The sequence below is a fragment of the Nestor notabilis genome, unplaced genomic scaffold, assembly GCF_000696875.1.
Source record: "Nestor notabilis isolate BGI_N333 unplaced genomic scaffold, ASM69687v1 scaffold215, whole genome shotgun sequence".
Lineage (NCBI taxonomy): Eukaryota > Metazoa > Chordata > Aves > Psittaciformes > Psittacidae > Nestor > Nestor notabilis.
Window position 1 is genome coordinate 1 of NW_009929599.1, and position 27,191 is coordinate 27,191.

General features: G+C 40.8%; 1 protein-coding gene across 1 annotated transcript; it reads left to right on the forward strand.

The window, feature by feature from the left end:
* The first annotated feature begins 2,266 nt into the window (after positions 1-2,266).
* CDC7 (cell division cycle 7) lies at positions 2,267-16,613 on the forward strand. Its single transcript, XM_010015044.1, has 11 exons — positions 2,267-2,360; positions 5,274-5,357; positions 7,267-7,402; positions 8,001-8,094; positions 8,175-8,317; positions 9,264-9,513; positions 10,082-10,177; positions 11,010-11,188; positions 12,424-12,506; positions 15,325-15,474; positions 16,246-16,613. The coding sequence occupies exons 1-11, from the start codon at positions 2,267-2,269 to the stop codon at positions 16,611-16,613; spliced, it is 1,677 nt and encodes a 558-aa protein (XP_010013346.1).
* Positions 16,614-27,191: the final 10,578 nt, after the last annotated feature.

The window sequence follows — 27,191 nt, forward strand, 5'->3', positions numbered from 1 at the left end:
CGTCCCCGCCACCCCCCGTTGTAACCGTTCGCACGCCCAAATCGCCGCTTGGTGCCCGAGTCCCGCCCGTTTGCAGTTCGCGCCCCCTCAGAGTGCGGGTCGGAGACCGAGGGTCTCGCTGCCGGCGCTGCCGTGCTGAGCCAGCTGCGGTGACGGGCTCCACATGTTCCTCTTCCGCCTGGCGGCAGTGGCATCGTCAGGGCAAACTGCAGCTCTGCCGCTTGTCTTGTAATAAACGGGTTTATTGTGCATCTGTGCAAATCATCAGCTCATTGCGAGACTTGATACAGCCACAACGTCTCCTTTCTGTGTCCGGCCCATCCCCGGCAGTGTTCAAGGCCAGGTCGGACACAGGGGCTTGGAGCAACCTGGCATAGCGGAAGGTGTCCCTGCCCGTGACAGGGGTTGGAGCTGGATGAGCTTTAAGCTCTCTTCCAACACAAACCAGTCTGGGATTCAACGAAGTAGAGATGTTAATATCAACATTTATTTTTGGCACATTAATTGTTTTCCAGGGGTGTCTGTAAGTTTCCACTTAAAGGAGCTCCGCATTTTAGTAGCAGCATTGCTTTAGCCAAGGATTCAGCAGCAATTCCCATTTCTGTGTGCACGGTTCAAATATCAGGCTCTAAAACCCCTGAAGCCATGTGTGCTGTTTGAGTCAGTCACTATCTGTTGTCTGTGGGGTTTTTTAATTTGGCATTGCAGAGAACATGGTTTTTTTAATTGAAGATGTGATTTAACTGCAAGAAGGTTCTTTGAGCTGAGACTTTGGATCATTTTGTCTCAATTTTTTATCTCTGATGGTGCCTTTTGAGTGGTTTTTTGATATGAAAACTAAATATGTGACTGAATCAAATTTGATGTTCCGTTTTATACCTGTTAAGCCCACTTCCAAATCAGTAAACCATCTGTTAATGTACTCACGTATTTGGTTCTGCAGGTAGTAACTTGTATGTTTACCGTAAATGAATGGAAATGATACTTGGGGTTTTGGGCCCCCTTCACCCCTCTCATGGCCAGCAAGCCCTGAGCGTGCTCCCATGGCAGGTTGCAGGCAGCAGCATTCACCAACAACGTGTTTGCAGCCAGCCTTGAACTGTAAGAGCTGAGGCTGACGTGGGGCCGAATGGAACAAGGAGGCCGTGGGGATGCCTGTGTTAATTTGCACTCCTTATTCTGCTAATGAGGCCACGCTACTTCAGGTTTGGAACAGGCTTATCTGCCTACTCAGCAGTAGCAGAGGGAGTGTCTACCCGTGAGAGACTAGAAACACTTCTAATTTCATTCCCTTAGTTTCCAAGTCCCACTCTCCAGCAAAGCTCCTTCAAAAGAAGAGGCTGTTCCCTGTCCCCGTTCTGTTGCACGAGGATGACAGACTAAAGGTAGCTCAAATTCTCTGGGGACAAAATACATTTCTAGCTCCATGGCTCAAAGAGATGAATCCCTTGATTTGAAGTTTTTCAGGATACATTTCCCCTTTGTGGAAAAGTTCAGCCAGAACTTGGAAGGTTTGGCAAAGTGACAAGCAAGGAAGGTCTTTGAATGGAACTGGTGTTGGGCAGCTGTGAGAGGTGGTGCTTCCAGGCACACCAGTCTCTGGTTATCCTGCCCTGGGGTGCTCTGCCACTCATAATGAACTAGGATTATCAGTGGATTTTGATTGTACAATATGAGTGCACTTTACTAATCTACAGTTTTATTTACAGTTTGCAAGGTTTGGGAAGAAGCAGTTCAAAATAAGCATACTCTATGATTTCTTGTTATTGGAGAGAACACCCCATAATTATGCCTTTTATTAATCTTATCTAGAAGAGAGAAATCTCTGGTATTGAGAAGATACGTTGTTTTTCTCTCACACTTTCTCTCGGGCTGTCTGTCTTTTATGCGTGTCGCAGAACGCAGCGCAGCTATTTCTGTGTGCCTCAGTTCTTTGCCTTTCAAAGCAACCTTCAGGGGAAAGATAATGCTTTTATGTGAACGAGGAAACACACAAGAGATGAAAGAAGATCACTTGTGTCTTAAGTTTATCCTGCAGTCTTCCCTCCCTTCCCCCTTTTTACCTCTTACTAGAGATGAGTGGATTTAGCGGTTGAATTTTTCTCTGGGACGATGGGTGACACACTGTTGTTTTGGGTAGCACAGAAGAACTCCTCAGACTCCCTAAATCTCATCTCAGGAAGTGTCCTACCCGTCCTGCTTGCTTCCCAGAGCGTCCCAAAGTGATCCTCACAATCTTGGGTTTTCCACTTCAGTTTGTTCTGTGATGGAGGCAGTGTTGAGGTCTCACTGTGATGAACAGCACCCTCATCAGGCTGAAGACTTCCATGGAAAGCAGGAGCAGAACGGCAAGCTCTCAGGTACGTGCTAAACCAGGGATTGCTAACACTACATTTTGTTGCTGACGTGTTTCTTCATCGCTTCAGGAAGTTTCAGGATCGATTGTAAGCCTCTCTGTATATGATCCTGTTGTATAAAGCAGTAACGGAATGAAAACAGTTGAGGTGGCTTTTGATTTTAAGTTTATTCCTGCATTGTGTGTGTTACAGAACTTCAGCAGCAGCGGTTTGTCACAGCGTGCTCACCCTACTATTCATTATAACATTTATTACAGAATGTTCTAAGAGGATACCAGAACTCAGAAAAGGCAGCCCTTGAGAATAAAACGATACGTACAACAGCTACTGACTTTCCTAGAAACAGATAGTCCTGTCATTCCCCTGCACATCCATGTCCGACGCTCAGTAACGTTTGTCTCACTTTTTGCTAATGCTTTTCATTCCTGGAAGTAAAGGAAATGAGTTTAAAATCTGCTCACAGGAAATGTTGGCTATTACTGTTCTTACACTGTATGTTCTCTATGTGCAGCTGGGGATTCAGGCCCCGAGCAGAGAACAGATGATGTGTATACTGCTGCCTCTCAACAAGGACAGCTGCTGACTGTTTGTAGCACTTTTGGGAACCTTTCACACAAGAGGCTGTGTTGAGTCTCTAAATACTCTCAGTGCCTTGGGTAGGCACTAACTCCAGCCTAGGACCTGCAGCTTGTGTCACCCTGTTGCATTGAACTGTGTCCAGGCAGGAACCTGAATTCAGGGTCAGACGAAACTCAGTATTTGGTAGATAATATAGCAGTTATTGAGGGAACTTTTCATGATACCTTAGGGCAGCTGGACTGGTGGCACAAAACAACTCAAAACCTGACGTGGTAAATCTGCTGGTTTCTAAAGTTGTAGAAGATGTGCCTTCTAGTCCTTGTTAGGAGTTTAGCTTTTTGCCAGGACTGAGTCCTTTTTCGTACCCAACAACTTCACTGGAGAAATTCCAGTGTGAGTTTTATGGTGTAAGTTACTGTCAGTATGTTTTCTTCTTTTAGTAAAAACTGAACCTCAAGCGGCTCTCATCGGAAGTCAGACTAAAATGCAAGTATTGGAACAAAACTGCAAGTTGGTTTATTTGGAGGAGGTTAGATAGCAAAGTAGTTCTAAACAATGTTGTTCTGACAGAGCCTGTCAGAGCTATAGTGCTATGAAAGACAATTCTCTACCTCTGTCTTGTGCCTACTGACCTCTTGGGATGAAGTTTGTGTAGGATGTTTCAGAACCCAACAACAGGATTATCTTCCTGAGGGGAAAGGCCTATGTCTTTGAGTGATGCAGCAGCATTTCAATGTGAAGTTCTTTGTAGTTCTGTTACGTGGTTTCATCCCTTAACATCTCTGAGTATTTGTGGGGAATATGGAACATAGTCCAAATATCAGTAGTAACTTCCCAAATTTTCAGTGTTACTTTCAATAGAAATTTTTACTACATTGACAGGAAAATGAAGCAATTCCACCCTATGGAACTGAGGAATAACCAGAATAACTGTCCAGCTGACCAGTTTTCCTTAACCTTTTCCTTCAGGGATTATTAGACCCAGGGTCCTGTACATCTTGTACTAACAGTCAAGTCTGGTCATTCTTACCCTAGGACAGTTTTGCAGGTTTTAAATATAATTCCTAGCCTAACTGATTGTCCTTTTACTTGTCTTTGTTGGTCAAAAGTATCTTAAATGACTGTTAGAGGATTTGGTGTGTAACATAGAGGTTTGGCTTTTATTTCTATTCCTGAAATACCTGCCCTGAAATGACTTAAAACAAGTAACTTGGAGAAACAGAGGGGTCACCTTGAAGAAAAACAGTAAGTAAGTGGGTAGCAAGAGAGGCCGCAGGCTCCAGCTCTCAAAGTATTTTTAGCATGTTGGGTTTTGTAAAAAATGTTGAAATAAGAAAAGTTAGAGTCAGAAGTTACCTGTAACTTGAATTACCAGCTGATTGGTGTGCTTCTGTCAGGAAGAAAGAGTTCCTGAGGCAGACTTCAGGTTTTGTTGCTGTATAAAGTGAGCTAACACAGGAGGTTGGGGATTCATCCTAATCCATACTTTGTTTCTAGCCTATCAGTGACATTTTAAAAATAATTCTCATTGCTGATGGTTTCCTGCCCTGGTAAACCAACACATTTTACTGGATACAATTTGAATGTTTATGTTAAACTTAATTTATTATTTATTTTTAGGATGAAAAAAATTTACACACATTTTTCAACTTCCATTTGATTGACTTTCCAAATACCAGTTTGTGTTTAGTTCTGTACGATCAAATATTCTCCACCGTTGCTTTACCGAAATGAGTCACAGCCTCTACATACCTCATAGCTTCAAAGTGAACTGTTGTGCAGGGGATGGAGGACGCTTAAACTACGAGGATTTGTAAACTGAGCGGAAAGCCGCCTCATTTTTTGCAATACTACAGTACCACATCCTTGTCCTGCCATCTAGTGATCGCAGCAGGAAGTGCAGCAACTTCAACGCAGAGCAAACATGGGGTTTGGTGTTTGCTATTTGAAGTAACAGTGTGAAGGATTGCGTTATTGAGCTTGAAAAGAGGAATTTCCTCTGTTTTGGGTTTGCGTCTGATGGATGTGCTCCGGTGCTTGCAGAAGCAAGTGTTGTAGTTTTGTCTTTTACTGTAATTGACACTGCAGATCTGATGAAAACATTTAGTGAGCTGCAGTGTGATGTTTTACTAACGAGAAGGCTTTTGCCCTCTCAGGAGCTGCAGGTAATGGCAATGTCAGCAGGGGCAGATCCCTGTCTCTCCACCAGATTTTCCTCTGTGTATGTAAATTCACTGTCCTGTGCACTCAAGTATGATTTGTGGTCTTAAATAGAGGTCAGATATTGAATCAAGCAGTAAAATTCCTAACTTATTTTTCCAATTCTTTCCACAGCAGGTATCAAAAAAGATATTGAAAAGCTTTACGAAGCAGTGCCACAGCTTGCAAATGTGTTCAAAATCAAGGAGAAAATTGGAGAAGGTAAATGTTTTATTTTAGCTACCTTAAACTTAGGTTTGTTTTGGTATTTCTAACTTAAAAGATGTAAATCTAAGACCTCAATATATGCAATTTAAACATTTACTTCTTAGTTTCTGTATATATGTTGCTGAGCATATAGGTGTGTGATATAGGGATATTTGCAAGATATTTTCTTGAAAATCTGATCTGTTAAAGCCTTTCAGAAAACCAGCATTCCAGTGTTGACAACTAAGAAGTTTTGAGGTCGACTCAAACAAATGTCTTAGCACTTCATTCTATATCTCTTTTACGTGAGAAACCTGTTCATATGCAGCTGAGTTTTGACATACTTAACTGCAGTTCCTTAATGTGGCTTTGTTTCTCCCAAAACCCTGTGGGCACAACTGGAGGAGACTGAAAGATTATAGCTGCTTTATTTAAAGAACCAAAAACGTACTTCCTGGTACGTTATTTATTTAAAGAACCAAAAAGGAACTTTCTGGTATCAAATTTTAGAACACTTGTGTTCACCTTACCTTGAACAGACACTATTGCAGGTACCTTCAATAAATGTTAGGTATTTCTATACATAGATTCTTAGGGATTTCAGCACTTTTTGGAACTTTACCCACTGATCTCTGAAATGCTTTATGACACTGCACACTCCTAACCAAAGATGTTGCTGAGAAGCGGGATTGTTTTATGGCTGTTTCGTGATGCAATACCTGTGATCACAGGCTAGATGGCTAAAAGGTCTTGTCTCAAACCCTCTCAAAAAACCCCTCCCAAGCCCAGCTCCATTCATCTCAGCAATAACAATTTTTAAACCAAAACAATTCCAAAAGGCATTCTGCTTATCATAAAGAAGACAGTACAATTAAACAAAGTCTCTGGTTAAGGACAATGCTCTTGCTTTTGCTCTTGGGAGCAAACAGTGCTTTTAAAAAGTACCACTTGCAGTTTGCAGCAAGTGGGAAAACAACTTAGGATTCCACTCTGGAGTCACGTTCATTTTAGCAGCTCTCACCACCACAAATAATGTCTTGGGTCAACTTGGTAACCCCAGTTGCTGTAATCAGTGACACTGGGTGTATGGGACTCTGGGTATTTTACGACAGCAAGAAGCACTTAGATGTTTTGCTGCCATTTTGATGTATACATGCATGCACTCACCGACTGTTGAACTAGCATGATGCAAACACAATATTTAACGTAATCAAACGTAATCTGTACTGTTTGTTCATGTGGAAGAATGCTTCACCTTGTGCGTTCAGGTATCTCAGATCATTAGGATAAATTAGCTTTCCAGGAGGTATATTAGGATATCCTTTAAATGAAATGGGTGGGTAAGTCTGAAGACTCCGTTTTGTCTTCTCAAATGAGTCTATCACAAGTGAGTCTCAAATGAGTTTCTCAAATGAGTCTATCACATTCTGTCTGTGCAGCAATGCTCCGGGCAAACAAATAGTAACTAAGGTTAGACATCACGGAGAAGACTTATTTATAGATGAAGGAACAGAATTAAGAGAAATGTAGCAATTTTAGAGGTGCTTTGAATAGTAAAGGCAGTGCTTTCCAGATTAGCATTGTATAGCCCACTTACATTGTAGGGAGAGAAGAGTTAGATGTCAGATGAAAGTAAGCTACCCAAACAAGAAAGCAAATCAAAGATAGGAAATTTACATTCGAAGAGCTCTGTGTCCCAGGCAAGTTAGACAGTGTTACAGTTGCATTTTTACTGACATAAAAAACTTGTATACAAGATCACTGAATTCAGGAGTAGAAAAAAGGAAGTGCAGTTTTCTTGAATCAGCTTTTGATGTAGCATCAAGTACAGAGCAGCAGGATTGTGAACAGTTAGATCACGTCTGTAGAAATCTGAATTGACCTAATTAAAAATGGTGAAGACAGTGTTCTCCTTTCTCTACAGGTACTTTTAGTTCTGTTTACTTGGCCACAGCACAACTACAAACAGGACATGAGGAAAAAATGGCTCTGAAACATTTGATTCCAACCAGCCACCCTCTGCGAATTGCTGCTGAACTTCAGTGCCTCACAGTAGCAGGGTACCTAAACAAAGAAACAGTGGTTGTCATGGCTAAACTGCTGAACATTGTCTCACTGTTCTTTCACTGTCATTTCACCTGCCTTTTCTTTAAGCACAGAAACGTATATTCTTTTTAGCAAGAGCAAATAAGAAATGGAGTGTCTTACCTGTAATGGCTGCCCTTTTTCACCAGTCTCAGTTTGCAGATGTATTTTCCATCTGAGAAGTTCTGTGATGTATCTCTCATAACAAAAATTCCAGGTCTGAAATGCTTTGGGGGAAAAAAAAGTCTTCATCAGAAAATGTGGTTTCAGGAGTTAATACTTGTTACCAGAGTGTGCTGAAGAGCACCTTCTTAAAGGAGTTGGTATCATAAAGGTTGGGTCCTACGTTTAATTACAGCGGTAACTACAAACCGTGGCCCCAGACATAATCTGTGGAGCCTTCACTGCAAATTGCAAATGGAACGTAGCAGTGAGTGGCACCAGCATATCAACTGACTGCTGTCCAGATATAAACTAGATTATAAAAGAAAGCCTGGCTGAAGTTTTTAGGAAATAAAGGGAAATAAAGATCCCTCTTCTGGTCTTTATTCAGTGACATTACTTTTCTTCTAGGGGACAAGATAACGTTATGGGAGTTAAATACTGCTTTAGGAAGAATGATCATGTGGTTATAGTTATGCCATACCTGGAACATGAATCCTTCCTGGTGAGTGCCAGACTTTTTACGTGTAGTAAAACTTTAGTTGAAAGCAGTTGCGTAATTACAGTATCCAAATAATCTTTCAGGACATTTTGCATTCTCTTTCCTTTGAAGAAGTGAGGGAATACATGTTCAATCTGTTCAAAGCGCTGAGGCGCATTCACCACTTCGGGATTGTTCACCGTGACGTCAAGCCCAGTAACTTCCTCTACAACAGGCAGCTGAAGCAGTAAGTCTGTCCCGATGCCCACGTTGCGATCCCATGTGGGGATGTGTGCCTTGGCAGGACACAGTCACTTAAGCTTCTGGTTTTTTTCCCCTTCAAGCTGCATAAAATGTGCTTAAGTAATAAAGCTAAAAAATATTTATTTATAAAATTTTTATTTTGGTATTTAGGGATTTGAGGACAATGATTCTATAATTTGATGTAGTAAAAGTTTGTAGGGGAGATTTGATAATGTTTTGCCAAACCACAAGCTTAAAAATTTGAGAAATACTGAGTATTTATTTATTTAATCTGTCAAAATAAACCTGTGGTGTTGTTTTGCTCTCCAAGTATTTCTTTGAGCCTTAATCTCTACTTCGAGTGAGAAGGCCATGGAGTTGAGTTTCAGACCCAGAGTCAGGGGTATTGTCTCTGCACTGCTTGTAGCAGAAAATAATTCTTTTAAAGACAGATCTGAAGTGTGAACTAATGTGGTCTGACCTGTTTGAAGGCTGAACGGAATTCCAGAAGTATTGGCTGAAGCCTGGCAAAACTCTCAGCATTGCTAGTCTTGTCTCCGTGATGCTGCGTTTGTCCTCTGACCATGGGAGTCCTGCAAGGGTCAAATCACTTGTTCTTGGTTGTTAGCTGCAGTTTGGAGCTGTAGGGTTAGAAGAATCCCAGAAATGAGTTGCTGGGAATATTTTTTTACCACCACTGGAGAAAGCGGAGAAGATTTTCAGGCAAAAATTAATGAAGTAAGATGGGTATAGGGTGAAAACATTGAAGGGATAGCTAAGAAAGGGCAAGAGGAGGAAGAGGAAAGTAGGACTGTGATGCTGGCAACAGTATAGATAAGCAATATATTGAGCAAAACTTGGAAGAAAGGTAAGTAAACAAGTAACGAATAGTAAATTGAACTAGTTGGTGGGTACTTTGTGACTCTTGATTGTAAATCTGTGTCTTTCAGGTATGCCTTGGTAGATTTTGGCTTGGCACAAGGAACCCCTGATACAAAAATCGAACTTCTCAAAACTGCCCATTCTGAAGACCAGCAGGGAGGTTGCTCACAGAATAATCCCAGCATAGCCTTGGGAAATGGGGTTTTTGTCAGTGTCACAGCACCTGCACAGATAGCTCAACAGTCAGCCTCAAAAGCAGCTGATAAAAGGTCCAGCTCACTATCAAAAATGCAGATTAAACAAGGAAGAGGAGGAAAGGTTCTCAGACTTTTTTCATTAATATTGTTGTATGTTTAATGTATTACTTCATCCATCAGGGGGAGATGTAATACCAGAACAAAAGCTGTGCATGCACGTCTTGCAGGGTCCTAATGTGATGCACAGAACCACAGCTTTCGCATCAGAGTGGCTGGTTTTACTGGCATCACTCATTACCTGTCAGATACAATGCAGTGCCAAAGGCTGTGTAAAACCCTAGCATGGGTTGCTATTTAGACAACCTTAACTTGTCAGTGACAGGTACTGTGGAACTCTTCTCCAAGCCAGTAATGATTCATCTGTGCTTAGTTTCTTAGCTGCATAACAAATGCAGTTACAGATGACATCCAGATTGTCTTGGGGCACTTCTGAGGTGTGATTGGTTTTGTAAGCATGTTTGCTCTTCTGTCTAGACCGTGTTTTCCTCATCCCCAGCAAATTGATGCCCGAAAATGACTTACCATGCTGCTATTCTTGTTTTATGTCACTTCACACTTTGTTTTTCTGAACTGTCAGTATCCAGCTGTGTTAGATGGGATCCTTACTGTCCTTTCTGTTGGTATTGCAGGAGGATTCTGTGCACCATTCCGTCCAGCGCTCTGTCTTTGGAGAGAGGAATTTCAATGTCTATAGTTCCACATTCCAAGAGAACTCGAGTACAAAAGTAAGAAGTGTGACTTACCAGTAAGAGCAATGTGTTACATGTCTGAAAAATGTCAGGACTGGTTGTTCTGCAAGACTGGACACTACTCCAGGATGCTGCGGAACTACAAGTTTTTGAGCAGATTATTAAGTGTGTCTTTGGTGAAAGGCTTGAATAATTTTTCATGTCTGTTTCAGCCCCTTTTGAAACTCCTCAAGAACTAGTTAAGTAGCTGTCTCCCGAGCTCATCTTGTTTATGTGCTGAAATAATCTTTTCTCCTACACATGTATCTGTACAACTAAGATACACTTAGCTTGTGAAACCTTTTTCTTTTATTTTGCAGTTGAAGCTGGAGATAAAACTTGTGGTAAATATTTTATTGCACTTTTTGTAGTTAGTATTTAATATGACAAGGGGGAAACCCTGACTAAATTAGAGGGTTTGGCCAACAGTGACCATCTCATTTTAAATTAGAGTTAATTCCTATGTGTTGCTGTGGCATTTCATATACTTGGTTATTTTATTCTTATGTTGAGCCAAAAGAATTCTTGAAGCACTGTACTAACCTTAAAAATACCTGTGCTGTAGCTTCAGAATATCTAATGTATATTGGTTTTTAGTAAGCACTGGAAAATGTTTTCTGAAGGAAAAAGGGAGGAAACCAGGATATTTAGAAAGCTCCAGTGGGTGTTTTATAGATGTTGTTGAAAAGGTTTGCTGTCTTCTGTTCCAAAATTGCACCATCTTGCTCATGAGCATCTCTTCAGTCTTAGTATTTTAGGAACTGGCCTATCTGTATGTAAAGGGAAGTGTCTTAAATATGTCACCTTCTCTAAAATATCTACGTTGCAGCTCATAAAACAATCCAAGATGATAGATGTTTCATCTAGGAAGTTAGTAACAAAGAAGAAGATTATTTCTACCAAAGCAGTGAGCAATGGGGCAGCCAGGAAAGCTGCCAGTGCCTGTCCCTCAAACCTGGCCTGTGACTGTTACGCAACGGACAGAGTTTGCAGTGTTTGCCTTTCAAGGTAATTTGCTTTGATAATGCTGTAAAATTGCCTGCTGTGCTGTCAAGCAAGGTCAGAAACTTGCATTTCTGGACAGCTGATTTAGGAGGTAAAAGATAGCATTTGATCTGTGCAACCTTTAAAACTCAGAGTATGCTCCTTTTAAACAAGAAGCGTTCATGGAATTCATGGAGTAATTGGTTCACTATCTGCAGCAGGAAGGATTCACTGCTAATGATTTTGTTGTATTTAATTATCCACCTTCATGTGTTGTAGAAAATTGCTTGAATTAATTACAACATTTAACAGAAACAATACATCAATCTGTCATTAGTAGCTATGTATCTAATAGGCCTAAATCATGCCAATGGTTTGGATTCCGGAAACCATGAAACGTACAGTAAAAAAGAAACCTGATTGGTTTGTATTTGTTCATTTAAAAAATAATGCTTTTTTATAATAATTTTAATAATAGACAGGTTAGAGAATCTTAGTAACTCAGCTGAACTCCATCCCTCTGCAGTTAGTTTTGGTTATCACCTACTACCGCCTTTTACCCACACATTAAGGCAGAGGATTCTGCTTTCTAGCCGTAGCAATGAAACTGTGGGGTCCCCTCTCCCCACACTGTCAAAATGCAGTGATACCAAATACAGACGCAAGGAATTTGCCAGACTCAGAAGTGGCCACAGAAGGAAGTCATACAAGAAAGCCCTGGAAAGTATTTTGGGGTTTTTTAAATGATGATACTCTCACACCTCTTAGTTAATCTAACGAAAAGTGAATTCTTGTCAGCACTCAGAAATAGCAAACCTTAGTTTGCTGTGGGCTAATACAAAGCCAGAGCAAGCCACATTCAAGAATCTAGTGCATATTTTTGCCTTTGGTTAAACAGTCTCAACTTTAAAGTCTCCTATGAAAACAAGCCTTTAGCAAAAACGATGCTGCTGTTGAATGAAACTTAAAAAGGTCATTGTGAGTGAAGTACGCAATCAGTATTTGTGTGGCATTACTTTATGCTAGATAATGCTATAAAATATAATAATATAATAAGGCTTATAATTATCTAATGCAACATAATTTCATGATAGGTAATTATAAGACACTTCAAGCTTCTATACAACTGGAGGAAGACTGGGTTAGGCTGTTTGCACATCTTACACAAGTGTATTGTAGAAAATAATACTTAGCATTATTGTGGTTAGATCTGATTTATCAACTTTTATACTCTAAACGCATTTGTCTCTTATTACAAGGTGTCAGCAAGTTGCTCCCAGAGCAGGAACACCTGGATTCAGAGCACCAGAAGTACTGACAAAGTGCCCCACTCAGACCACAGGTACTGCACCACAGACCGAAATCAGTGCCTTATTCAGCTTTTGATCCTTGTTACTTATGCATCTTATGCTGGCTTCTTTATGGGAGGATTTTTGTTTACCTCTGAGATTCGTTTTATCATCCCTTCTCACACTCATGAAGCATTTCCTGATTTTAATTAAAACTATTATTCAGAGTAAGAACAAGTTAGGAGTATTTTTCCTATGTTTGAAAACTGAATATGTCTTTATTCACTTGAAGGGCAGTGCCATATGCAGGAGTTGAATACGATGTGTTTTAAAAGAAAACTAAGCTGTAATTTTTACCAAGTTTCTTGGCTTATGGGCTTATTTATTCAAGTAAAATCTTGAATAAGTCTGAGAGAGAGGACATACTTCAGACTTCTAGTCAGATTGTCACCTGTAGTTTGCTGTCACAGCAGGCACAGTTAATGGTACAATTGCAATGTGTTCTGGAAAGCATTGGTCACTACTTTTTATCAGATTTTTTCCTTTTAGTGCTTTAAATAGCTGGTGTGTAAAGGTCAGAATGTTTTCTTACTACATTCTTAATTTCTCAGGGTTAAAAACTATCAAGTGAAGTTTCAACAGTCTGGGTAAACACCAGTGCAGAGCAGAGGGGTGCTTAATGCATGAACTGGTGCAGGTAGGATGGGAGAGGTTGTGCCTACCTGGAGAATACAGGACCAAGAAAAGCAAAGTTACCTGTTAAACATTTGGTGTATGATCAGGAGTTGTTATTTATGAAAAGGGAGATAAATACAAACATTGTCAAAAATTTGATTTAAAATAGCAGTTTTCAGCCACTTTTTTGCTGAATACCTTTTGAGAAAATTGTCAATTTGCAGTACTGAAAGTGTGTTAAGTCTCTTCTGAGTGTGCATACGATGCCTTTGATCAGCTTATCCCCAGATAGCTTAATGTTATCGAAACAACATCTGTGCTGTGGGTATGACTGGGGTTTCGAGAGGCACGGCAGCCTGTTTGCAGTCACTGTGCCTGTGCTGTAACAGCCAGCTTTATGGGCCAGAAGACATCCAGAAATCCAGGACAAGTTTAGACAATCCAAATCTGTCTAGACAGAATTCAGGCAGAAAGAAGACATACCTAGGAAATCTTGGACACATGCTGCTGCTAAATATGCTTTCAGACCGTTTTCTGTTCTCTAATGGAGAGCAGGATTACAGAAAATATGGATAAATCTGGAAAGCCTTGGGTGTGGCACAGACAGCCCTGAAAATACTGACTCAGTGGTGCCGAGCTCTTGTATGTCAACAAAGGCCTTCATTACAGCTGGGAAGACTAATACTAATATTTATGAGATGGTGCTGTATTTGAACTAACAAATCTTGTCCACTTCCATCTGGGACTGCTGCAGTCACCCCCTTGTATTCCTGCCAGTCTTACTACTAGTTTTGGTCTCTGTGCTGAGACCAAGTTACCAGCTGGACCCAGCTGACTCTATCCAGAACTACCTCATTGCATCTGACCCAGGCTCACAGTGCAGGGAATACAACCTAACCCCCCAAACTGATGTTCTACAGCTCCAGTTACACTTTAACTTGGCTTGTCCCTCTGTTCCCCCTTCCTTAGTCTGCCCCACTGGTTGACACTAGATAAAAGCATAGAGAGGAGTCCTAACTTTGATGTCACTGCAGTGTGCTGATGATCCCAGCTCTACCAGAACTGTAGGGCCAGGATTTACCAGCCGTTCAGATATATAATGGCTATAAATTTCACCAAGAGTTAAGTAATTAAGCTTCTTTAAAGGTGTTGATCAAGCAGATACTTGAGGTGATGTACACCACCTCAGACAGAGAGTATGGTCTTTTCAACAGTGATACAGTAATACTATAACTTTTTTTTACAGGAACTATGAAGATACACATTTTTTCCACTGTAAATTGTGCCAAATTATTCATTTGGGGGGTTATTTTTTTCTTAAAAGACTTAGAATCTGGTTTTGCAGCTCAAGTCAGTTTAATACTTCTTTTCCCCCTGAAGTCCTGTGCTAAAGGTGTTTCTAACTAAAGCATTCAAATTAACACTGCCTATTTTACTAGTTTTTTTTTGAGGAGAAGGAGAATATCCATGGTGTTATTTCTCAATTGTTAGGTTTTTTCTCTTCAGAGTTTGAAAGGTTTTCAAACTCTCTCCTGCACTTTCCTTGCCATCTCACAAACTGTGCACCTTAGTGAGCCAAAAACTTATGGCAGACAGGTATTCTCATAACTTTCAGTATTAAAGTTTCCATCAGCTTTGGAGTCCATCCCCAGAGCACTCTCTGTACTCTTCATAACACAAAGAAAGCGATGAATAACTTCTACTGTTACAGTTCTTAAACTGGCTATCTTGTCAAATGATTTCATATTCCAGAGGAACAAAGTTCATAGTAAGATGAATTTTTTTAGTACTGCCTAACTCAGTGCCAGAAATATTCAGATTTGTGAATTAATTTTTATTTATGATCCTTGGATAAGGTTTTCTTCATATCAAAACTAGTCATTTTTTTTGCCCCCTCTCATCACCATAGGTTAAACAACCTCAAACATTGTTTTGGCACATTGTAAGTTTATCAAGTTAATGGAATTACTCACATGAATTCTATGGAAAAGCTCAAACACTCCCTCTGCATCTTCAATCTAATGATAGCTATTTCCACTGCTGAAGTGTTATCTATGTGACCAAAGTCAGTGCTTCAGAACAGAACTTTCTCTGACGGAAACCCTTCAGGTCATAATTTCTTTTTACAGGAAGTTGTGGTTTTGTTTGTGATGAAACCCTGCATTTAGTTATCACTAAGTTTGCTTTCAATTGCAGCAATCGACATGTGGTCTGCAGGAATCGTGTTCCTTTCTCTGCTCAGTGGACGGTATCCATTTTACAAAGCAAGTGATGATTTAACTGCTTTGGCACAAATCATGACAGTTCGTGGATCCAGAGAAACCATTCAAGCTGCTAAAACTTTTGGTATGTAAACCTTAATTATGGGCAAAGGGGAAAATGTATGCCTGGTCTGCAATTTAGTGCAGTGACATACCATCTATGATTTTTTATATATATATATATATACACACATATGTATATATATACACACATAAAAATACATTTATAGGTTTGCAAGTTATCTTGGAGGTTAAATCACACTTTTTGCATGTACACCACTAAAAGTACTAGTCTGTATATACAGAATTTTAAGAAAGCTTTGTATTTTTCTATCTTTCATAAGTCCTATACGGGGTACTTCAGGCCATAGGTTTCCCAACCTTTCTACTGCCTTTCACTAAGCCAAGGCCACTTGAGGTGAAACATGCCAACTAAATGTTTTCTACTGGCATTTAGTTAGAATTCTTGAGGGAAATGTTTCTATTCCTGCAAAATTTGCCCTGGAGGCTTATGTCAATATGACTTAATATTGAGATGATGTAAACCTTGCTTCCTGCCCACCTCCCCTCCCCAAAGGGCTAGGAAAAGAAAACACAAAACCAAACCCCAACAGATGGCCTGTTAAAAAACAACCCCAAACAACAAAACCCCCACCAAACACAGAAAGGACTAAAATAACCATTACCCTGATTGTTTGCAGACCAAGTGCTGCAGCACTTGCTACCTGGCAGTGTAACACAGCATGGATTTGCATTCTCCAGAGGTGCAAGGCGTGAAGTTTCTCTGAAACAAAGTTAGAATTCTTTTACAGCTGTATAGAAACTAAAACATTGCTTCCTTTAATTTTATCTCTAGGTAAATCAGTTCTGTGTACTCAGGTTGTCCCAGCACAGAACTTGAGAACCCTCTGCGAGAAGCTGAGAGGAACACACAGCAGCTGTACGAGATCCCAGGGTGAAGTGCCCAGCAAGGCTGGAAGTGACTCAGCTTTGCCAGACAAACTGTGTGCTCCTGAGCCACTTGGAAAGCAAATTCAGCACTCAAAGAGCTTTCAGGAAGGTGATGGTGCTTTGGAAACGAAGGCAACAGACATGAAAGGATGGGATCAGGTTCCCGATGAAGCATATGACCTACTTGACAAGCTGCTAGACTTAAACCCTGCGACAAGAATAACTGCAAAAGAGGCTTTGCTGCATCCTTTTTTTAAAGACGTGAAACTCTGAGAAGATCCCGTGTTCTGTTCTTCCTTTCGTGCATTTTAGGTGGAAATGGGATACTGAGGTAGTTCTGCCTCGTTGTCCTGAACATTTACACTCAGTGCAATGCCATCACACTGTGCACAGAGCTACTGAAGTTGTCTTGTATAGTTGGACTGAAAATGTCAGTTTAAGCAATACTTGCAGATGTAAAAATGACATAAACATCACTAACATGGTCTTATCCTAAGACACTTATAAGGGGTTACTGCTGTGCGTACCTGTTCTGTGAGAAAGTTAACTTTGATCAAAAACTACAAAGAGAAAGAATTTCACAAGCTCTGTGCTTAATTCTCAAGATACTCCCTTAAAATTTACAAACTTGCCTTAAGGTATGACTGAAATATTGAAAGTGCTTGAGAGACTTTTTGCCATACTTGCGTCTCAACTCTCTGCCTTGTTCCTGAGGAGTACATGGGGGACTGACAATGGAACCAAGTGTGTTAATTTGGTTCAGACTATTTCCAGAGAGCAGTATTTCTCTGAGAGTGTTGCTGAAGGAGGGGCTGGGTGCTGGGGTTGTGTCATCAAAAGAAAAGCATAACTGCTTTTAAAGTGCATTTCTTGTTTCTGTCTGGTCTTTTCTATGCAGGCAATAGTAATAAATGCAGTTACTTGTTTTACATAGCCCATGTTCCCTCAGTGCCACGGATAACTGTCAGTATTCAACAACTCCTGCCTTCAGAATGCCTCCGGTGATGTGCACACGTTTGATTTCTGTTATGGGAACTGATTTTTTTAAAAGAATATCTGTTAAATAAAGGATTTGTTTTTATAACTTCAGAAGGTTGTCTAGAGATGTTCTATAAAAATTAGTCAGGTAAGGTCTTCCTGTGGGATCTTGCTGGTCAGGAAGAATCGTGTTTCCTGCATAAATTCCTCAGTGATAGAAACACTTTGCAGATAGCTCTAGCGTATATAACTGTTAAAGTGGAAGTATCTTAATTATCGAGGAAGTCTTACCGCAGAGTTAGAAGCTATTGTCTGCTCCTAAATAGGAAAACCAACCTTAATAACCCCATACATTCAATGTGCAAAGTAAGTTACATTCTGCTCAGCAGAAGTTACTCTAAACCCCTTGATAATTCTGGAGACAGAAACTTAATACAGTGTTTTTCCATGTGCATTTCTTGAAATGCTAATGGAGTTGCTGTAAGAGGTTATAAGCCATTCTGAGCAAAGATTGCTGCTTTGATAACTCCTGTATAAGCCCTCTCATAGGAGCTGGTGGTTCTGATAGTGCAAAGGTCCTGACCGGGGCTGGGGCTGCAGAGACATCATTTCAATCTATTCAAACCCTTCAGCACACACAAAGTGGGGGTAACGTTGCTCTGTTCCTGGCATCAGCTGTTGGAGAAAAATCTTTGCAGATGTCAGAATATTGACTGCAGAAACTCTTGAAGCCCACAAGCCCCAGGGGCCCAGGTCTTGGTCATTTCTGCTGTTTATGTAATTTAAACACAGCACGTCACTGAGAAATTATTTGTCTAAAGGAACTGTGGCCAAATTTGGCAAGCAACGCTGTCTTGCCAGTGTCTCCAGATGTATTGTTTCCTCCTACGTTCACTCACGCTGTCTAAGGTCTTAGGAGAGCACTAGCTGACAAGAAGCAAAAATATGTCAACTATCTATTGTCTTTCTAAAGGGCTTCAGCTCTTCAAGCTTTCCTGCCAGCCACAGCACTGAGCAGCTCCTTGCAGCAGGCATTGCACCATTAACCATTGCTGAAGTCTAACAGCCAAAAAGGGAAGAATCATTGCTGATGGTGTCTTTATCAAAACTTCAGGGGTAAATAAAACTCTGTAAGGAACAAATCTAAGCTTTGTATATTCCATAACGTGCTAGAACACATTGTTATTCCCTTTTCCGTATACCTATTTAGTTAAACCTAGAGAGTTTGGGTTTTTTTTTCAGGAGAAGGATAAAGTGAAAATAAAAACATGTTTGAAAATCATATGCTTATGAAATTCTTATTGTAGCACTCTACAAAAGAATGAAAACCAGAATGTTAAATGCAATAGGCTCTCAATGGAAAGAACTAAAAAACCACTAGAGGTGAGCAGTGGTTGTCACTGAGTTTCTGCTTGTCTCCCCTGTGGTTCTAAGGATCGCTCAAAGCCACAGGTAAGAGCCAAGCACCACTACTCCTTTAAAGTTTAATTACACGATTTGAGATGTTTATAAACTGGTTGTGACTCTCCTTCCATGAGAGCTGCATTTAGAAGAAACTGCATAGAAATGCCATTGCTGTAACACACGTTCGGTGGTGGTGAGGCTGCAGCTGGGCTACTGTGAAGTGCCGGACACCGTGCTATGACAAGGATATTAATAAATTGGAAAGAAAGCAAAAACGGCAGCAAAAAGCAGCACAGACTTGGAAAGATGAAGAGAAACTGATACCTAGAATCCTGAGAACAGAATGGTGGGAGGAGATCTAAATACATCTGTGTATCTACCATAGGGAACACTAGATTATTCTCAGTACTAAACCAGATTAGGATAGGAAATTGTGGCATGTGTTAAGTTTATGGTATTTTTCCTAGTTGTAAATGATAACTAGTGAAAAGGAGGGCATCTTATTAAGAGTGCCTGAGGAAACACCTGCAAGACAACAACAAAGTTTTTCTGGATAATACTGATAATAATGGATAAATTAAGCTAAATTCTATTGAGTTTGTAGTCAGGTCACTTTTGAGATTAACTCAATGAAGTGTTTATTTAAAGCAAAGTACTATGTGAATAAAAAAAATAAATGGGACATCACTATTCTGTACGAAAATATCCAGTATCCTCCTTATTTTATATGTTCGCCATAGGGAGAGCTTACATATTCTCTGCTCTCCAGAAAGTAAAAGCAATGTGGAACCAATATGCAGCCAAGACTTCCTGTGCAGGTGCAGAAGGCTCCCCTGTATCCTTAAGTGGCCTCTTGAGGCCACCAGGTGCGATGGGATCCTAAAGTGTTTCCAGAACTGCCCAATATCCAGCCAAGTTCCTGTGGTCAGGAGCTATGTTGGACCTTAAGGTAGAACATGAAGGAGTTTTTCATTGCAGAGTGCCTCTGACACTAATCTAGCAATTGGTGCGCTATGGTTTTGCAGGAATAAAGCACACATCCAGCTCACAGTGGACTCTAATCTGTTCTGGCTACAGTGGAACAGCTTATTTTGGATACCACTGCCAAGCAAAAATATTTCGTTTACAAAGATGTCTGATTTTCTTAGCATCTTTGACCATTACGTTCTACCAGGCAGCAAAATACAAAGAAATAGACAACATCTTTAGAGCTTGCCTCAGGTATTTGTTGGTGATGAAGAGGTGTGTTCTTCTGAACGAGGTAACATATGGAAAACAAAGTGCTCACATTTAGCAGGGCACACCTGAGATTTTCCTACCTTCTGAAGGCAGAACACACAAGGCAACAGTAGTAAAAACCCAAACCTTTTTTTCCCATTTGTTCAGTTTATCACTATTTTTCAAGGCTGCTTCAGCTACGGGAAGAAAATAACCAACCATTGAGCACACCTAATAGAACAACAGCGTTTGAAAGGAAATTAATACTTGATGGCTTGATGAATTCCTATTCTATAATGAAACAATAGATCTCAGTTGTGAGGCTTATAGCAAGGGCAATTCTCTGAGGCAGTACTCAGGCAGTGTTCTTACTGCAGCAGAGTTGGAAATGGCCTTTAACTTTTCTGGTTTTGTGTGTAGCCACAGCACGTTCACTTCAGAGTCCTCTGTCCCTTTTCCAGAAAGCAGAACACGTCCCAGGTTGGGGCAGTACATACGTGGTTCATACTCCCTTCTGCTGCTGTGCTCCCGGCTGGCCAGTCCAAGGGGTAGTGAATATTTAAATTGGCAGCCTGCACACAGTGGGTGGAAATTGGATAGTCCCTTTGATCATACGCTTCTGAAGGCCAGCCTATAGAGTTGTGCTACTCTGGTAACAGAAGTTTTCTGGTACCGCGGAGGTGAGGGTCCTGTAAATTGGATATTTTGCAACAGGAAGGCACAGCATAACCCAGATAACAGAGGGGTTTTAAATGGGCCTGTTGTGTACTTAATTCTGCCTCTCCATGACTCAGCCCTTTTCACTTTCACATCCTTTGACTCTGCAAGAATTTTATCCCTATACAATGCTTTAGTGTATCATGTTAAAAACTAACCACTAATAACATTCCTGAGGATCCCCAGAGTATTGCTTATTCCATTTCTGGAAAGACTTAAATCCTCCTGTGGGGCTATGGCAAGGAAGAGGGTGGTTTTGTTACATGTTATTTGCTTTCTTGCAGAAAGTTCTTCCATGGTTGTCAGAAGAGTCAGATTTTAATCTAAGCCCTAATTATACCTTTGTTCCAAACACACTAGTGCTGTGTTTTACCCAAGGAAACAATTCATTCAGTTTCTTTTAAATGGCATGAACAAACTACTTGTAACAAATAATGCATAATTACTGTTATTTCTTCATGTGAAGAGGTAGGATGTAGCCTGAAAATGGGAATATTTTAAGAAAATTCACTTTTTATGATGAAATGTTATATAATTTGGTTTAATGAATGCCACGGGTCATGTCTGGCAGGAGGCAGCTCATTGATAAAACCTCTCTTGTACTTCCCATTCCTGTGGGCTCAGACCAGGAATCTTTTTGTTCCTTTAGTACTTTCTGGTTTAACGGATTGAACCAGGGTAGTTTACCATGGTCACTCCACCACAGCACAGAACTGTCCTGCAACACAGCTTATAGCCCAGTGGTTACAGCCTGCTGGGATCCCTCACATGTGCAACCTGGCATATGTTTTCCATTGTGGGTCTGCTTGCAACTAACTCTGTAACTTGAGTCACATTCGTTACAATTGCTTCATGAAAAAACACAGTATGTAGTTTGAATTCATAGTTATTTACCCCCGTTGCCTTTGTTAAAAAGAATCACAGTATTGTGGAATTTTCACTTTCAGGCACCTCATTCTGGGAAGGGAGAGTTTCGAGTTACCTCCCAATTGCTATGCTTTTGGTTTGCTAAATATCAATGATTTGATTAATTTGCTGCATTATGACTGACACATGGTGAATCTCCCAACAGCCAGCAAAATGAGGACTGCAGAATCCCTGGTAGATTATTTTGGAAATAAATGTAACTATACTGGACCAATAGTGCTCCAGAACTGCATTCCCCGGCCTTCTGTCAAGCTTATAAAATGAGAATCTAATAGTACTCCTTGAAACATTCCCATGAAGATTCATCACCTACAAATTTCATACAGCACATAAAACTGCTTAATAAAACTGTTTCTGGCCATTTTGAATCGTAATGAATTTGGTAGGACACCACTGTGCCACTGACTGCTGCTGAACAATACAGGTCCTGCTTTCACACCACCTTCAGGACTACATACTGACCCTTGGAGATGAGAGTACCATCCCGACACGGTTCAGTCTGCCTACAGCCTCCCAGTCAAATTTGAGGTAAAAAAATTACAATTCCTTTACCAAACCAATTCTTTTTCAAGTGCTGACTGACCATAATCACAGTTTGTGAGATGGTATTTGAATAACAAGAGGAAGCCATACCATCCTGCTTATAGCTCACTAGTTTTACCCCTGTAAGATTTGTATATCAGGGCCATGAAATGCTGAGATATACCACACATTCAAATTGTAGCTACAGATCCGTATGTCAGTTTGAAGTGCCTCAGTACATGCTAAGCTTTGGCATGCAAACCTGAAAATTAGATTTACTACACAACTTTCAAATGTTAACGTCACTCATCCCCTGTTGCTGGTATCAGCCTGAGTGAAATGCTAATTTGCAGCGTTCAAAGACGACTCAGTATATCCAGGGGAGAAATTCAGTGCTGTGATTCAGCCAAGTGCACGGTGTTCGGGTTAATCCCAGCAGGTCTATTTTGTATCTTCCAGTACAACAAACTGGAGTTTGGAAAATAATTCCCTCTCACAGTTTTACTGGGAACTATGAGAAAGGCTTCTGTAAGAACTGGACTACATTTAATAAGAGGTCAAAAGAAAAATTCAGGTAGCACAGCAAGAAACACACCTGCAATCATTACAGACAGTGGCAGAGGAGTGCTCACCTTCTGCAGAGCAGGACAGCTCTGATCAGCAGTGCCCTGAGATGGCTTCACAGCCTCATTCTTATATGTATGTGTGCTTCATAAAGCACTCTTGGGTGCCGAGGCTGGGGTAGGTCAGCTCTAGACAGCTGTGGTTGTTCTCTAGCTTTGTGTGCCTGGATGGCAGGCATCCCATGCCCATCACTTTCTGGAAGTCTGCTAAGGAAGGGATGGAGGAAAGCAGGACATAGTAGTGCTAAACTACCTCTGCTACTTTCAGTGTTTGGGGGCAGAGGCAACTCATGGTCCCAAAAGCACTGGAGCTGACACAGTTTAAAGTGACCTGTATGGTTGAGCAAGGGAGCTATGGGTGCAGAGGAGGAGCTCTACTGGCCACAGGCTCTTGAGGTGGTGGTTAGCAAGAGGGCAGCTCTTCCAGGGCACTGCTTGTGGCCCAGCAGAAGAAATAATTCTGAACACTGTCAGATAACCAGCAACCCTCCCTTTCTGTTCCCACTAATCTTTTCCAGTTTATAAAACTGACAAACAGAGGGTAAGAGATGGCTTTTGAAGATATGCAGCTTATTTATCAGGAGGAACAGAGTTGGATACAGCAGCACAAGATTTTTTCCTTATCAAAACAGATGAAGAACTGAAAGATGGATGCTACCAGATTCCACAGTAAATTCCAACTCACATCAAACAAGCTGTAATGAGTCATTAACATCCCCCACACAGAGATAAGAGTGAGATCTTCCTGTTGGTCTGTTCACAGAAACATACCATTTGTTGTTAAGCCATATATATTTCCCTTGGTTCAGGATTCAATCATTCTAACAGCAATAAGCAGAAGGTGTTTCCCTTCTGCCCCCTTCTTTCCACTTCTATGTTCTTCTTCCCAAAAATGAGTTTATCAAATATATAACATGTATTTAAGTATACCAGACCTAAGCACAGGAGGGATATTTAACAACTTTTCCAAACTTGCTGGTGACCAAAGAGTCGGAAGAAGCCTCCAGATTGAGTTCTTTCATTTGAGTGGGACAAAGCAACAGCTTCCACTGTCTGGGAGATCAGAGCCCAACCAAAAGGCTTCAACAGACTAGTGCTGTTCTGCCAGTAGTTTTTCAGGTATCACATCAGTGTCAGGGCAAGAATGCAATTTCCTCCAAACATATTCAGCCATAGTTCTTCTTAAGAGGTTCCCTGTGGCTCTGCTATTGTAAGAGCTGGGACAACTCAGATTTTGATTCAGAACTTTATTCTACAATTATATATAGAATATTTCCACACAGACTATCCCAGCTAATAATAAGCATCAGTACAGCAAGAGTCTGGACAGGCAAAAAGCAGAAGAAAATAGATGACAGAGAAACACACGGGAGGAGCAGCAACAAAATGAAATGGGAATGGAATTCAATCCAAAAGGAAGAGCAATTTGTTTTCATAGCTTGGAGGAGTAGAAGGAACAAGCCCACTGCAAGATTTCACAGCCAGAGTCTCCCAGATGACTGCAGGAATACTGGTCAGCCTAGGCACTGAAGTGTTACTGAGCACACCACCCTATCTCAAGGTGAAATGAGAACACTCATAGCATTTTGTAGGCTATTTGTACACTGGGGCAGGTGTGCACTCAGCAGCCCTGCAGTCTCCATCCCTTCATTGTCCACATTGGAGACTTAACGTGAACAACCTATGGCTCTTTTTTGGGCTGGGGCACCCAAGGTTCCCCCCTCTGCAAACCTAACATATGGAGAGAAAGAAAAGGAAGAGAGAAATGTAGAGTCTGCATGCCTGTGTCTTGCCACACTATGAGAAGGCAGGCTGAAGGAACGGAGCAAATTCCATCCTTCTTGAAAACTGCTTCCCTCAGCACAACCTTATGAAGTAAAGCACTCAGAATAGTGATTATAAACAAACCCACCCCCCTTATTCAGCAGCTCACGTGAGAGAAGCTTAAACACATGCCTGGAGTTAAACAGATATTTAGGTATCTGCTCGAGTGGGGCCTGTGCTGATTCTGCAGTACTGCAGATCTACAGCACTGACTAGCAGCAACTGCAGGCCCTGCATTCTGCTGGAACCTCTGCTTTGCTGATATGGGCTCCTTGGTATGCACATACTGCAAACGCTGACCCAGATGCCAGATCTCTGTGACATACACAAAGCCATAAAAGTACTTCTCAAACTCTAGCACTCTAGCTGATTCAAACAAACCACACAGATATATATTTCATTTTCAAGAAGTATGTGTGCTACATAGGTACAAAATGTTTTCAAAACCTGATTATGGACCCAACCATCCTATAAAGCCATATTAAACCAATAGTGGGGAAGGATGAAATGTAAGAGAAGGTAAAAATTACAGAGTTAAGATTGCTACAGGACACTCTTTTCAACTAATGACATGTTAAAAGGGTATTGCATCTACAGGGTCTGGAAACAAATAAGTGTGTTACACATACTTGAGTTTAATCTCTAAACTATTCTTCAAAACTCTGCCCTTTTTTAGCCTAAAACATCAGGTTATTCCAAATGGACATTGTAGGGGGAAGCTCTAGTTGCCAAGTCTTTGGCAAGACAGATTTGCAATTAGGTACTTCCCTCTACCCTGGGGAACCTGGGCTAAAAAAAGAGAGCAGAAGACAGACCCAGATTTAACTAAATGAACTGCACCCACTCCAAAAGCACTATGCCAAGTTTCAGAGTATTCTGGCTTGCAATAAAGCTTTAAAGATAAGTTTCCAACAGCCATCTCAGTGCACACACGCATGCTAGGATTTCATACAGGAATATAGTTCATAGCGAGGCCTGGGCAATGCAGCTTTCGCCAGGATTAGGGCATAGAGAGAGAGAGAACATGCTCATGCATTGCCTATAAAACTCAGTCCATTAATTACAGCTGGCAAGCAACACATATAGGAGAAAAGGGTGGTTGTGAAATAGATTGCAAGATCTGCTGGTTAAAAGTGTCTATGCCAGAGGTACATAAGCAGCCTGAATAAATGAGTGTATACCTGCAAAGCGTTACTGACTATGAAGACAAACTGGCACACAAATCCTTCACTCCAGACACAGCGACTGACTTGCTAATCAAGTTACACTGAAAATACCTCTTTCTTACAGTTTTATTTTCCCAAAAGCCTCAGATGCACATGTCATTTGGGAGGAAGAGGTAAAATGGTCACAAGATGCTCAAGTCTTGCCACAACTGAAAAAGAATAAAAAAGGAATTATTTCCTAGTTCTTGAAGCATACAGTGCAGAAGCGAGACGAATGATCCATATGTGAGAAAGCCTTTCTTTTAAAAGGTCAAATGATTTTACTCCCTTCACACGTGAGAGTTGCAGTGATATGTGCAGATTCTTCCTTTCCTACCTGGTTGAGTTTGCTGAAACAGACTGCTGCTGAAACTTCAGCTGCACAGAAGATCATCCACCGTCGTCATGAATGCACACACATAAGTGTGCCCTAGGAATATGCCCTAGATAGAAACAAACGCAATGTGGAGCATACAAATGTACTAGGAAATATTTTTTCATTTGCAGTTTTCAAACAATCTCAACAACAACAAAAGATTATGAAATTTATGAAAGATTAGTTTTATATTACAATGTTTATAAACTCACTCTATTAAATATCTACACATGATTTTAAAATCTGATCTATAAATGATCAACAGCCTGGGTAAGTTTTGCTGTACTTGCTTGGCCAGGTCAGCACAAAGGACCAAAGCCCTGCTTGGATTTTCACATGAATTCCACTGCCTCCATACAGAGAGCCCACAGCAAGCACAAAGGAAGGGACAGGAGATCCATAGCAGAAAAGATTAAAATTCTTTATAAAATTGCTGGATTTCTAGTAGCACTGAATCTACATAATATCTTTTCCAAACCTGATTTTCCCATTAGCTTTCATAATAATAAACAGTGCTAGAAGTGTGTAAGATACTTCTTCTCTTCCCTAGAGAGCCATAGTTTTTAAGTGATCTCTCAGATGAGGCACTTCTGGAGGCACCAGAATTCTGCAGCATTGGCTTAAAGACCCTTTCAGAAGAACCAGAGAATTTACCCCCAAAAGATACGGGCAGTTCCTCAGGACCTTCTGAATTTCGTACACCTATTTTAGCCTGGGTTTGTCATTATAAAGCTGTAATACAAGAGAAGTTTACAAAGTGCCTTGCTTCGGGTGTTGATGATGGTAGAAGTATGTCATTTCAAAACAAAAACAAGTTTAGTTCATCTGTAAAGAATGTACTATCCTGATAACAACCATCTCCCAAGTAAACTGAGGAACCACTGGGAACCACAGCAACGTGAAATTCGTTCTTCTCTGAAATACACAGGAACTGTTTATTTCTTCATGTGCTCAGACATGATCTGGATTTCCATTTAGTTATTACTGCAGCACAGTGAAATGAGAGCTATAGCATCCTGGTAAATTAATTATGGCACATTTCCCCTCCATCTTTTTT